Below are 15,196 nucleotides of genomic sequence, written 5' to 3' on the forward strand. Positions count from 1 at the left end.
ACGGTTTACAAGAAAGCTCATAATCACAGAACTTTCCCAGTGCATTACGCACTTACATAAAATAATAAATAATTATTCCAAGAAAACATTTTTGTCCTTTACATCAACTTCTTGCGTTGGTTCTAAATTATATTAGTATTAAAAAACGTGTAGAAGTATACATTTAAGGTACTGGAAGCATTAATTTTGAGCATACCTTGTCATAATAGTTTGTCTATCTGGTCGAATATCTAAAAGTGTTTTTCGAATCTGAGGTTCAAAGCCCATATCAAGCATTCTATCTGCTTCATCCAACACTAAGTAAGTTATTGATGTAACATCTATAACATCTGTCAACAGAAACATCAGAGCCATGAAAGGAATTATAGTACCATCACAGACTTAAGTAAACACGTATGAAAAAGCAGGGCTACTATAAATGAGTCATTCAATTGCAAATATCTATATTTTCCAAAGTATTACATTCACAAATATGACTGATGCATTAATAGTACCGTAAGTTTGCATTCTGCGCTCTACAGTTGTCCTGAGCACCTCTATGGTCTCAACACATGTCCACAGGATAGTAAAGTTTGTTCCATACATTACGTAGCAAGATATGTCAATGGTCATCACAGCAACACTGATGCATTCTCTGAGCAGTACTAGTTTTCCTTGCAGTGGGTATAAGTAAACACGGACCTTAGTGTATCCCCAAAAGGAATCAGAATACGTAAATACTGTCCTTAATGTGACTTCCTGACAGGTTTAAAATGTGTGCCGGACCAAGTGCGTGCAAAGTAGGTGGACACGAAACTTTACCTCGCTCTCTCCACAGTTGCATCTGACACACTTGGTCGAGCAGTAGTTTTCTGTTTCCAGAGAAACTGTGTCCCTAAACTGTCAATACTAATGCACAATGCTCTGTTTACATGGCGGTTCTTTTCCACAATTCTTCTAAATGCACAAAGCACTGTTTTAACAAACATCTCACACATTCGAACGTATAGAAACTCTTTTCTGCTGTGTTGCCATTTTGTCGAGGCACTTCACTCTTTAATACCAACAGGTGGGCACAATGCAAACACTGTGAGTTTACACTTCCATTCACACATCAGTCATGTGTACAGATAAACTCTGGTAAACAAATAACATTGAAAACACATGGTCATTTATAGTAGCCCTGTACCAAATTATTCAGAAATAAAAATTTACCTTCTATAAATTAATAACACAGAGTTTTCTATCATTACAAATATGATTTAGAAGAAGCATTAAAATGAAAGGTGCTGGTAACAAGCCACATTCCTCTTCAGTAGCAGAAGTTATACGTACATTGTGATTATAAAATTAATCTAAATTTACAATCGTTGCACATGAATATAACCACAACAATATATTATCAATTAGAGAGAACTAAACACACACAAAGGTCACTGCCAAAACATTTAAAAGTTAACAAGGAGAGAGAAAAAAATAAAAATGATACAGTAATTGCTGATGGCTCAGAATTATTTCAAGAGACAGAATGCAATAAAAAAATGCAGCACATTTAAAATCATGCCTTTAAGGGGGGTAGGACGTCAAACTGGCCGACTTGGAGCAGGAGAGGCACCACAGGACACTTTAATTTCCACTGTCTATATTTCTAAAAATAAATTCAGAAAACTTTAACAGCATGACCAGGAAGGATTCAGGATTCATACTCATAGCAGTGGAAGCTCAAACACTTAACAAAACACTTTTTTACATGTGAAATTTCATCATTTTTTCACTTACTACTGGCTGCATTTGTTGCTATAGGTACACTTTTCTTCCTAAATAAGAGAGATTCTTCGATGACTTTTGCACAGCATACAAACCATAGTTACAGGTGTATGAAACTCTAGGAGTTATTTAATTTATGAAAAAATGAATGAACTGTTACATTTTAAACTTCATGTTTAGAAAAAAATTCAAGTTTTGTAGTTAATTATGTCAATTTCTTCCACAGTTTTTAATAGATTTGGAAAATTCTAGAGTTTCATACACCTGTAACTACTGTTTGTATGCTATGAAACATTCATCGAAGAATCTCTCTTACTTAGGAAGAAAAGTGTACCTCTAGCAACAAATGCCGCCAGTAATAAGTGAAAAAAATGATGAAATTTCACATGATTAAAAAAGGTATTTTGCTATGTTTTTGAACTTCCACTGCGATGAGTGTGAGTCCTCAATCCTTCCCGGTCATGGTGACAAAGTTTTATGAATTTATTTGTAAAATGTATAGACAGTAGAAATCAAAATGTCCTGAAGAAGAAGAAGAAAATTATGATTATCAGCAGCAATGGAATTTAATGTGTGCAACTGTGCTGCTGCTACTGAGTAGTTTCCATTTAGCTGCTGTACAAGGTTAACAGAAGTAAGGCACATGTAGCAATAGTGATGCATGCTCCAAAAGGCAACAGAGGGTATAAAATCATTAGTGAATTATCTACTGTTTATTGTTTCCAAAATTAAAGTGGGCCCATAAAGGTGAAATGAATTAAATTTGTGGGAAGGGGGGAGGGAGGGATGGTGGAGACAGAAGGAGGGGAGGGGGGGAGGGAGAGAGAGAAGAGAGAGAAGAGAGAGAAGAGAGAGAAGAGAGAGAAGAGAGAGAAGAGAGAGAAGAGAGAGAAGAGAGAGAAGAGAGAGAAGAGAGAGAGAGAGAGAGAGATTACAAATGTTATACTCACTGCTCATTATCAAGTCATTCAGTCTCCCCGGTGTTGCTATTATAATTTCCACACCTTTAGTTATCACGTTCACTTGCTCTCTCCTGCTGCCTCCACCATACACACAAACACTATAAAAGGAATGCAGCTCATTAACAGCCTGATAGTATGAGTGCAGCTGTAAGCATTACTTAGCACAAAAAATTACTTATACTAGAAACATTAAAAATATTAAGTTGGAGCAAAAGTTTGTAGTGTATTTCCAAAAGTTTAATAAAAACAGCAGATATACATCACAAACTTAAGTCATCAATAATACAGTCTCCTTCGCTATTTACAACAGTCCGCCAACCCTGGGGTAGACTTTCGATTCCGCACCTGTAGAAATCACATGGTTTTGAGGCGAACAACTCATCGTGCCATGCTTGAAGTGCATTTTTATCTGGAAAGGAAGTTCCTTGAAGGTTGTTCTGTACGGAGCAGAAAAGTTGAGAATCAGAGTGCAAGATCAGGTGAATAAGGTGGGTGTGGAATGGCTTCACAACCCAACTCCTTTATAGTCCTACAAGTTAAGTAAATTTCATAAACACTTTTAGTAACATCATTTCATCTCTAAATTAATGAACAGTTCTGCATTTTTTTTTTTTCAGTTCAATCAATTTGTTGACATAGTTGCATTTCAGGTGATGGAGGCTCATTTATAAAATTCTTGCAGTTCACATTGTTACTGTGGCCACGGAACTTGGTATAAGTTTTGGCATAGACTTTCAACTTTTGTTAAGTCTGCAAATATTTTACTTATCAGCAATCCATATTGTACACATCCCAAACCACATAGACCTTCACTATCAGAAGTTCCATTTTACACTCAGTATTTCCATTTCCAAATGACAATATGTTAACTCAAATAGCAACAGTGAACTACATATAAAAGATGACAATCAATAAATAAACTGACAGCTACTGGTATACCAATACACAAAACAAAAATGCTACAAACTTTTGTGCCAACCTAATACATGCAAATAAAGATATGGGAATAGCATACCTTTTTATCCCTTTATAACTGTACTTATTTACTTCTTTTTCAATTTGGATTGCAAGCTCTCTTGTGGGTGCTAGAATCAATACATTTGGACCCCCACGCTCTTCTCTCGGAATGGGCTGTCCATCAATGTGTATTAAGGCTGGCAATAGAAATGCCAAGGTCTTTCCTAAACACAAAAATAAAGTAAGGACAGGTAAAGTTCCCAGTGTTCATATAAAGGTTAATCTTTGTGTTTTCTATGAAATATCTCATCAGAAAGACTTAATATGACAACATCAGGAAGTGCAAAAGCTCACTCAATATAGCATATAAGTCTGTGCTATAATACTTCAGCAGCAAACAAAAGCTAGTGCATCTCTTGCCTCAAATACGTTATGTACCTACTGTGAATAAATGTGGTCAAAAAGAATCATCATAGAAGGCATTAAGACCTCTAGTGTTCACAAATGTTCCCGGTTGCACGACTATGATAGCTGTTTTATACCAATGGGAGAAATCTCATCGATAACATTACTGAATATGAATTATGCATTTATAAACATAATGGAAATTCCTGGATGGAGTAATATGTAAAATACAGGACACCCAAACACGCACTCCCATGAACACAGCAAGAAGTGGTCATCCATTGGGACAGACCTGCTGGGAGGACTAGCACTGCAACCCACCATGAAGCTAACTTATCAGTAAGAATGACATTATGAACGATGAAATTTAATTTTGAAGTACAATATCGAGAGGTGTTAAGATGTATATTTCGCCTGCTTCACCTTTTAGGATACCAAGATCACATGGGCTTCTAGGACGAGCAAAAGGTGACCCAGATTAAGTTTAAAATATTAATCTCATCTTTACCAAAATAGATGAGTTGTACTGTTTTCTATTTGGCACTCTTAAATACTATGTTACTTGTACCCACTGTTTTATTAAACTATTGCTTATTAGTATATTTAAAAAATTAAGTGAGTGTGGGGGGTGAGGGGGAGAGGGGCGACTGCTCACATGTGAGGAATATGGGAGGTGGGGGGGGGGGGGGAGGGGGGGAGGAGGAGGAGGAGCTGTATGTGTCCACATGTATATTCACACACATTTCCCCATGCTTTAATGAAACCATAATACAGTTAAGATGTAAAACACTAAGCAAAAGCACCTCTCCATGGGACACCACCTTATAGTACTGGCTACTCATGTTGATGTGGAGCTGAAGGCTATGTTGGTACCATAGCTTCTCGCAGTGTCTCCCGACAGGTCTCAGGGGATGAAGCTGCCTAGGTGTGTCCCCACAACACACCGCCTCTTCCCATATCTTTTCCATAGTCCTTTCCCGAATACCCCAGGTGTCCAACCTAAGTTGTAAAGCAATCTGTGCTGAGGTGTGTGTGGCACATGGTAAGATTTGTCATGAACAGAACCTGGATACTGGGCTACCTCCCCACGTAATTACTCTTACACTGGCATGGGTCTTCACTGGTGTTGACTTTGTATATTCCCAATTTTCAATTTTCATGGAAGCAAAATGAAGATCACAGAACCAAATTTAAAAATTGAGGGATTTGACAAACTTCAAATATCTGAACATTTGGTGTTGAATCATTAGAAGCTATCTCCGCAACTGGATAACATGACAGACCAGTCCAATAAGTGGGTATGTCCCTGAGGAGTCGGACCAGATCAAGACAAAAGCCTGGGGCACAGGGGAGGAAACTTAAAGAGAACAGAAAAGAAAAGAAGGCAAAAGAATGAGTTCTGAAGAACAAATGGAGGGGAATGAAAAGGACATGAACCAAATAGCTGTAAGAAAGTACTGTCTCATGGTGACAGCAGTAAAAAGACCCTCCCACTTGCAAGAGACTTATGGCCTCCAGAGACCGAGGGAGGAGTCTATACTCCCACTTCCAGGAATAACAAGATTCAGTAAAAACTAAGGCAAGAAACTGAACAGACCTGTAGGGGTTCAGTCTCAGTTTTTAAGATGATGATAGTCCATCAAAGACATCCACTTGTTATCTCTTAACATGAGCACCTAGTTTAGATTACTCTTGGAAAAGACACCCCAAATTCATGAGGGCCTATCAGGACACTGGTGCACAAATCTTTGTCTGTGAGGGCACAGGATGAGTAGATATGCTGAAGGAGACAGGGTCCAAGATCTCTCTGGGGAGGACATAGAGCTACTGAACAAGACTTTTACTTTAAAACCAACACACACATCAACTAGGCAAATCACGTGAAACAGCTATTCACCAACTTGGGAAAATCTAAAGAGCGCCACACTTACAGGAAATTGTTCTCTGCATCTTCCTGGATACTGAGAGGGCTTTTAGAAGTATGACCTTCGAATCCATTGTTAGAGCTGCAGAGGAACTTTCAAAGACCCTGAAGATATCAATCTGGGTCCTAAATTACTTACGGATGTTCCTCCAAAGACCCTGTTCAAGAAAGTATGGGCATAGAAACAAGTCTCTACAGATGAACAGAGGATAATTAAACAGAAGGTTGCATCTGGTGCACAAGCCTTTGCGGTTGAAGTCTGTGAGAAATCTTTGAAGGCAATGCGAGAGAAAGAAAAAACTATATTTAGGGTTTTTGCAGGTTACTATCATGATGATTAATGATATCAGAAGTGACAATGGTGGGAAGCTGGAGGCTACAAGTGTTGCAGATCAACCTGCAACACAGTAAGGGGCAACTGCTGCCTTGTGTCACCTACTGGTAGATAGAAGGTGGATGTGGCCGTGATCCAGGAAACATTTATATAAGGGAGCCACATCAGGCTTCCGAGAACTGAAGGTAAGCCGATCTATGCTAGACATCCATGAACACCCACAATACGCATTTGTGTTAAGAATAGAATTTCGTTCTTGCTCATGGCAAACTTATGTTACGGGGATTTAGTGACTATAAAGGTGAAACGGAGTGAGGAATGGTGCACAAGATATATTGTACTGGCCTCAGCTTAGCTTCCTTATGAGGAAAGTACTACTCTTTCACAGGAAGTGAGGAGACTGGTAGACAACTGCTCGTAACTGAATAAACAACTGCTGGTCGCTTGAGTTGCCGATATCCACAATCTGGCGCTGGGAAGCAGTGACACCAGTGGTGGAGGTGAATGCCTATATGAATACCTATTGGAGAGCAATCTCTAGATCTTGGTTAGGGGTAAGGAACCTGTCTTCAGGAATAGGAGAAGGGAAGAAGTAAGCGACATAACTTCTGGGTCAACCTTAATGGGTAGTTACGTCAGACAATGGCATGTGGTGATGCAGCCTTTCTGATCTGACAATATGTATATTAAATTTGGGGTTACTTGGGTGTTGAACATTTGTTGACCATAGGAATTTTAGAACGACAGACTGGGACTCGTGGGAAAGACCTAAACTCTCACTCATCTGAAGGTAAAACTTCGATAAGAAATCAAGTAGATATTGATGAAATGGCAGATGAAATGATGTCTGCCATTACAACCTTGTACTTTGGACACTTTCCAAACACCAAGAAACACACATACAGGAATGTACGCTGGTTGAACAATAATGTGCAATTGCACGGGAAGCAGGTAAGAAGACTATTTGCCTTTGCAAGAAAGAATGGGCAATGAGCAAAATATTGGGAGGCCCTTACTAAATATAAACTTGTGATTAACCACATGAAACTATCATCCTGGAAGGTATTTTGTGAGGAGGTGGAAAGTAAAGTTACTAGGGGCAGACTTCACAAAATTCGCATAAGAATACCAACAAATCCAGGAGGCACTCTGAGGAAATATGGTATTGGTATACAAGTACAGTGTACAAGATGCTAGATGTTCTGCTGAAAACTCACTTCCCTTAATGCATGGACTCTGGCAGATAAAGATTTAGTCCCTGTGTGGTAACCAACAGGAGAACTGAGAATCTGGGAACAATCCAATGGATAGTGGAAACTTTCTAACAATTCAAGTCAGCAGGCTCAGATGGAATTTTTCTGGCTCTATAGCAATAACCAGGACACGAATTAATCAGACTCCTACGCAGACTGTTTAAGAGTCAGTCTTGCAGCAGGAGTCCTTCCAAATTCGTGGGAGGACAGTGAAGGTTATTTTCATTCTCACGCCAGGGAATATTGACCCTACCACGGCTAAGGATATGAGACCAACCAGTCTGACCACCTTTTTTTAAAATACATTTGAAAAACTGGTTAATTAGGAAGTTGGGATAGAAACTTAGCTGAAGTTTCTTTACCTGAAAACCAACACGCATATCCACCAGGCAAATAATGTGAAACAGCACTTCACAAGCTTGTTGGGAATGTAGGAAAAGCTTCATATTTTCAGGAAATTGTTCTCTGCATCTTCCCAGATACTGAGAAAGGTTTTAGCAATGAGACCTCTGAATCCATCGTTAGAGTTGTGGAGGAGCATATGTTAAGACTACGATGAGTAGATGAAAAATAAAATCCACCGGAGTGTGTCCACAATGAGGGTCTTGTCCCCACTACTGTGGAACATAGTGATAGAGGGACTCATTGTAGAGTTAAATGCCAAAGGTTACCTTTAATGACAAATGCAGATGATATAGTCATTAATAATACTCTGAAAATGTGAAAGTACCGTTATAACAATAACACAATGCATTCTGAACATTGTGTAGACTTGGTGCAGCAAACAGGATCTACGGGTTAGCCCCAGGAAATATACTTTAGTACCAGTCACAAGCAAACATATACAAGACACACATGGAATCTTAAGATTTTTAACAAATTCTACCAATAGAGGGGATAGTAAAGTATCTTGGGTTAACTTTGGATACGAAAATAACATGGATCTCTAACATAAATAACGTATCAAGGCAAAAGAAGCTCTCACATGCATTGGAAGGTCCTGTGGTAAAAACTGGGGATTACATCCCACGGGCATGCATCAGATGTACACCTCTGTAATAAAACCTATGATAATTTATGGGTGTAGAGTATGGTGCAATAGAATAGAACCGAAAGAGGCTGCTAAGGAGCTTGGGAAGCTGGAGAGAATGGACTGTCTAGCCCTAACATGTAGAATTCGCAGCACACCCTCTGCTGGAATGGAGACCATGCTGGTCATGCCCCCAATACACCTTTGGGTTAAAATGGAGGTAGCAGTGGGGTCACATTGGTTAAAAACTGGAAACCTTTAGCATATCCAGAATCCCACACTAATATAATGAATGTGGTAAACATAGGAATGGTCAGAGAAATGGTTGTTGATAATACAAATGCTTCCAGATGCTGCAACAAAACTTTTAATGCAACAATTAGAAGTACGAAACAGTGGAGGAATGAATCACAATATTGTTTACAAGACACTGTCTAGTTTACTGCCTGTCCCAAACAGATGAAGGCACTAGGGCCAAAGTATGTGGCAGCACACTGCCTACATCACAGAGAGCAGTCTCTCTAAGGAAGCTAGCAACAGTTCTCCAGGTGGAAATATCCACTATCTGAGTATGTGCAGAAAAGAATCTGTGTAGATGCTACATGTATCTTAACATCTACATCTATCAGACAGTCAAGCAGCTCTGAAATATCTATCAGACAGTCAAGCAGCTCTGAAATCTCTATCCGATCTGGCAGTGAGACCAAAGCAGATTGGAAAATGCTATGAAATCCTAGGGAGACTATGGGAAAGCAACAGATAAACCTGCTGTGGGTCCCTGGTCACTCAGGAATCAGCGGTAATGAGCAAGGTGATTGGATAGGACAGGGTGACTCCATTTGTTGAACCAGAACCTGTCTTAACCACTACTAAGGCAATGGTAAAAATCTAAACTATATAGCTGAATCAGGAAGCAGCACGTAGAATACTAGAGTAAAACTCAAAAACAAAAGCATACCAAGATCATGATGGCAATATAATGTTTCAGGAGAAGCTCTGCAATCCTGGGCTTGAACAGAATGTACACTCATAGGTCTAGTGATCAGCTATGGTAACTTCAGGAAACACCTGCACATGACAACTATAGAGAAAGAAATGTAGATTATGTGGTGCGGGGGGAGGGGGTCACTAACTCCTGAAGTGACTGTGTCTAACAAATACCTGCTGAAGGGTCTCTTACTATTCATCAAGGGTTCTGGTTGGCATTACTAGAATGACAAGGAGAGAAACTGCACAATAAACCTAGTTTTCCTAAGGACAATCAGGGGCTAAGAAAACTGTTTTGTCTCCCTGATTAAATCATACCAATCAAAATTAGAATCAGCTGAATGAAAGTGCTAAAGCTTTTCCCAAGGTACATGTGACAACTGAAACAACAAAAGAGCCAGCTGAGTCATTCCACGTCAAATAATCATAGAGAAGTACCATTTGCAACAACAATCTCCGATTTATCAAATTGGTGTGTTCATTGCAAATGTCACAAAATGAAAAACTACAAATTTAGAATTGTAGCACAAGTACAATAAAAGTAACGCCTCCCTTAAGTTCTAAAAAAGTGCAGAAAATTCAACTATCATTACTGACAAAAACTCCTGTAACTTCTGTTCTAACAGAGTAGAAGCATGAATCAGGTAATTTTGGGCAAGGCTAAGAACAAACTTCCAAAGGATATCCGACAGGTTCAAATTCAAATAGCTTTAATTAAGATCAGTGACCTTGAATAAGACAAAACATAATAACTACAACATTTCTGAAAAATATATTCGTTTCTTTATGTTACATGACTCAACATAGTAAAAAACCAAGTTTGGAGGACATTTGGATTACAAGATACAAATTAATGTCTAGAGCTATACGACACTATCTAACAACATAAACTGAATGCAAACTGCAACAAAATGACTAAGTATTGAAAAACATGTTTACTTTTAAAAGATGGTGTGACAGCAATGCACAGTCAGGTAGCAATACGAACAGACCAATACCAAGCATGCAAAGTGCAAATGTTTTTGACTGGTATGGTGAGTGGCATAATGACAGACCACAAAATATGTGATAGATGTGTGAAAAGACTGACACAAAAACAGGGACCTGTGGCAGAAGCAACTACATGGAAACAGACAGAAATCACAAACGCATAATCCCTCAGACAAGCTGGGCAACTGTTTCCTAGGTATTGATTTAACTGCATTAAATGACAATCTCTGGTATCCCTTGATGAGTCACCAGTGGAAAGAGAGAGAGAGAGAGAGAGAGAGAGAGAGAGAGAGAACATGTGCACAGAAAAAGTTCCCAACTCATCTAAATGGCGTCAACTAAAAAAACTAATCCGGCAGTGAATGCACCACCACACGATGGAAAGAAGCGGTGTTGTCCATGGTGTTTCTAAAATTTATGTCCTTGTGGAAGCTGAAGTTACTGCATTTTTCTACTGCTATGTCATACTGACCAAAATTCCTTGTGTGCAGAAGTATTGTTGGCAAGCCATAGCAGTTTCAATTTAGACCGCTCCAGTGTGACGTCATATGATAGATTTCTACAGTTCTAACAGTACTTTCAAAGGTTTTGTTGGTGTAAGAGTTGCCATTCGAACAGGACACAGCCACAGCAAAAGCACCGCAGGCACAAAGATGTGAGCTGGTGCCAGTGCCATAGAGACTACTTGTGCGAGTTCCACCAGTGCCACCCATGGCACTGAGGACGAAGATATCGACTTTGCCTCAGCCAACTGCTGGCCGAGTATAATCCACCAATGACTGGATGACAACAGACACAAGCTTATTCGGAAGATAGAAGAGCACTTGGTTACAGATCATTGTCCAGAGCTGATTTAGACAGGGAATGTCATTTAGTGAACCCTTAGAAGTGAACAGACAGTTGTGGTAAAATTGCATTTGCTATGTACGGTGAAGCTTACCAATGTTTATTTGCGCTTAGTCACTGAGGGCCTTTTTTGTGTTATATTACACGCAGCATTGCAGACTTAATCAATCAAGAAGTCCTAAAGATTAATAAACCTTTTTTAACTCATTTACGTGACTGTTACTAATTTGTTGGAAGGTTGTAGAACCTTTACTCTCCTATTTTATTACCGAACCCTGGAGCATAGCTGCGTAATAGCAGAAGGGAGAAACTTTCTCAGCGGTGTACTGGACCAGAAATCGTTTCACGAACACTCAAACTCTGCCTCCACAGCAGTAGCAACGAAGCCTTCAAAACTGGCGACGAGGGTTTACAAAAGTAAGAGTGATACTTTCTGGAAAAACTCATTTTGCAATGAGGATATTTTTAATTGCTGTGTCCAGTTACAATAATCAATGTTTATAACAATGATCAATGTTTATAACAATGAAGATAATGAATATTAGACAATATAATGTAAATGGAGAGAGAAAAAAAAAAATCACCTCACCTAGCGGTGGCAGCAGAACCCACACACAAAATGGTTTAACTTTTACAAACTTTTGGAGCCAGTGGCTGCTCCTCCTGGAAGAAGAGTTGAAGTGAAAAGAAGAGGGGTGAAGGAAAAGGACAGGAGTGGTTTAATTAAAGGAGTACAGTTCAGAAAAGTCACCCAGAACCCCACATCAGGGGAGACTTACCAGATGGGACGAGAAGGAAATACTGACTATTTGAGACTGCACCGGGTGAGATTTGAAGACCTGAGAGCTTGATAGTGGAGGACAGGGTAGTATGCAGCACAGTGACTACTACTAAAACATCATGCACAAGTTAATAAGAGTGAAAAACCAAGTGCATTGTACGTATCAGGGGTGGGAGGGGGTGGCAAAAAATATGCAGGTCAGGAAATGACAGATGTAGAAAACTAAAATGAAGTGAAGAAAAGAGCAGTTACTGTTAATGAATACCAAGAAAGAAGGAATTAACATAAATTAAGGCCAGATGGGTGGCGAGAACCAAGGACACGTGCTATTTCCCACCTGTGGAATTATGAGAATTTGGCGCCTGGGGGGAAGAATCCAGATGGCGTGTATGGTGAAACAGGCACCGAGGTCATGACTGTCATGTTTTAGAGCATGCTCTGCAACAGGATACTTTGTGTGGCTGGTGTACACCCTCTGTCTACAACTATTCATCCTGTCTGGTAACTGGGTGGTAGTCATGCCAATATAAAAGGCCGAACAGTGTCTACATAACAGCTGGTATATGACGTGTCATTTTGCACATGGCTCTCCCTTTGATAATATACGTTTTGTCAGTTACAGAACTGGAATAGGGGTTGGTAGGAGGGTGCACAAGGCAAGTCTTGCAGCAAGAATGGTCCTCCCACCTCTGTTGCATACAATGTACTTAGCTTTTCACCTTTATTAACTCATGCATGATGTTTTAATAGTAACCTCTGTCCTGCATACTACCTGTCTTCCACTGTTAAGCTCTCAGATTTTCCAAATCTCATCCAGTGCAGTCCCCAACAATTAGTCTTTCCTTCTCATCCCATTTGATATGTCTCCACTGACTCAGGGTTCTGTGTGACTTTTCTGAACTGTACCGCTGTACGGTGTGTGAGGGACAATTCTGTCAAGTCCTTCTAGCTATGAGTATCGGTGATCTTTGCTGGAGCACATACTCCACTAAGAGAATTGTGGGTTCCACACTTGTTCCTAGTGACAACTAGGGATTTATACGGTACATCCAAATGAAATCATGTACTTTAAGGGAGAGGTTCCTAGAAGTTGCCCACTAAATTGTGTCACCCCAAGAGCCATCTCGCACATCTGCATGCAGCACACCTTGCAACTATACTATCCTGGCAATCCTCCCCTATCCGAAATACATAATGTTTCACCACTGGATGCTACCCATGTCCCAAGTTTACAGTACACCCAGGACCAACAGATGGTGAAAACCATCTACTCCATCTCTAACACAGTATTTTCATTATGACTAACAACCTTTATCTCCAAAATTTTATTTGTTTTAAGGCAAATTAACCTTCCCTCTATGAATAATAAGTAAATAAACGTTCAGAGCATTCTGTGTGAAACTGACAAAGCACTATGTTTTTCTCTTCTATTACATTAGGAATATGTGTCACTACTATTAAAAATACAAAATACATACCTGTTCCAGTTTGCGCAATACCAATCAAGTCGTACCCTTTAAGCAAAACAGGCCAAGCCTGACTCTGTATTGGAGATGGAGATTTGAAATTCTGCTTGTAAATTTCATCCAGAATTTCTGGGAAATTTGCAAAACATTGCTCAAAAGTCGTGACAGGGTTTGGAATGGGCTCCTCTCCTTCTTCAAAGACATATGAAACTTCAATATTGTTTTGGATAAGTCTGGTAAAACAGAAATGTTTAGTGTTTCAGTTTCACAGTAGAAACGGAGCACAGGAACAAACTTCATGCATATAGTATTTCAATAACAACCGTTCTGAATATCTTACATACAGCTACGTTTCTGTTTACTCAAATAATTATGGAGTAAAGGTACCAACTTGCACAGTCGAGGTGCTTCTACTGTATACTGTGCCTGTTGTGTCGATCTAACCTGTCCTCATTGGCTCCTCTAGTGCTACCCTCAGCCCACAGCTTCAAAATTTTCCTTATATCTGTACTTTATATACTACTATTTCCTCAGTCAAACTTCTGAGGCTTATTAACTGTTGTGGTGTGCCCAGTTCATTCGTGGCTTCGCAAACTTAATTATTTTTATGGTGTCATATGTCGCTTTAAAATCAAAAACTATATGGTACAAGTTAATCTTTGCTGGTTGGCAATACACTAGAGACCAGTTACAGTTGCAGGGTGAGTTAGTTGTGGTTGGGCTCTCGGCCAGGATGGAGTGAGCCGAGCTTCGATAGTGCATTCGTTAGCACTGCTCAGTAGCTATCTTAATGCTCTTATAGCATGTCCATGCCACGACTGATAGGTGGAAGCGATTGGTAGCAAATTGTGGCATGTACACAGAAATGTTGAATTTTATCAAAGTGTTAATGTTCACCGAGTGTTTGAATAAATTATAATTCATGATCCCTTAATCTACATTCTCATTTGAAACATCATAGTATCTCTGGAGGAATTATTGAATGAGATTAGCTTAGAGAAAGTTTGCTGGAAAAGTAAGGAGAGAGTGGAACTTAATATAGTGGGCCTGAAGGAATACCAACAGAATTGTTCGCAGGACAGCTTCGGTGAAGTTTGGAAGGTGGGAGACATACAGGCCAAAGTAAAGCTGTGAGAATGGGTCGTGAGTTGTATTTGGGTAGCTCAGGTAGTAGAGAGAGAGCTCACAAAAGGCAAAGTTCCAGAGTTCGAGTCTCTGTCCAGCATAGTTTTAATCTGCAACAAAGTTTCAGGGTCATTATAATGAGTTTCTATACTTTATTGTTTTTTCCAATATATGCACCACGGTGGATATTTGGTCAGAGGTTGATCTGCCAGATCTAAAGCCTCCCTGATATCTCCCACCATGGTGGATATTTGGTCAAAGGCTGATCTGCCAGATCTAAAGCCTCCCTGATATCTCCCAATCACTTATTCTGCAAAAAGTTTTACATGGTACGAAGCAGGGTGGAGAATATTTTCTCAGTGGTGTTCAATAATGTAATTCTCCTATAGC

General features: G+C 39.6%; 1 protein-coding gene across 1 annotated transcript in view; it reads right to left on the reverse strand.

The window, feature by feature from the left end:
• LOC124802566 (probable ATP-dependent RNA helicase DDX43) overlaps window positions 1–15,196 on the reverse strand; it is a 73,033-nt gene that overhangs the window by 20,783 nt on the left and 37,054 nt on the right. Inside the window, exons 5-8 of the mRNA XM_047263435.1 lie at window positions 13,694–13,914; window positions 3,724–3,889; window positions 2,697–2,806; window positions 197–329 (exon numbers count right to left, since the gene is read on the reverse strand). Of these exons, the coding sequence (XP_047119391.1) occupies window positions 197–329; window positions 2,697–2,806; window positions 3,724–3,889; window positions 13,694–13,914 (630 nt within the window). The remainder of the gene's footprint in view (window positions 1–196; window positions 330–2,696; window positions 2,807–3,723; window positions 3,890–13,693; window positions 13,915–15,196) is intronic.

The sequence above is a fragment of the Schistocerca piceifrons genome, chromosome 6 (assembly GCF_021461385.2).
Source record: "Schistocerca piceifrons isolate TAMUIC-IGC-003096 chromosome 6, iqSchPice1.1, whole genome shotgun sequence".
Classification (NCBI taxonomy): Eukaryota; Metazoa; Arthropoda; class Insecta; order Orthoptera; family Acrididae; genus Schistocerca; species Schistocerca piceifrons.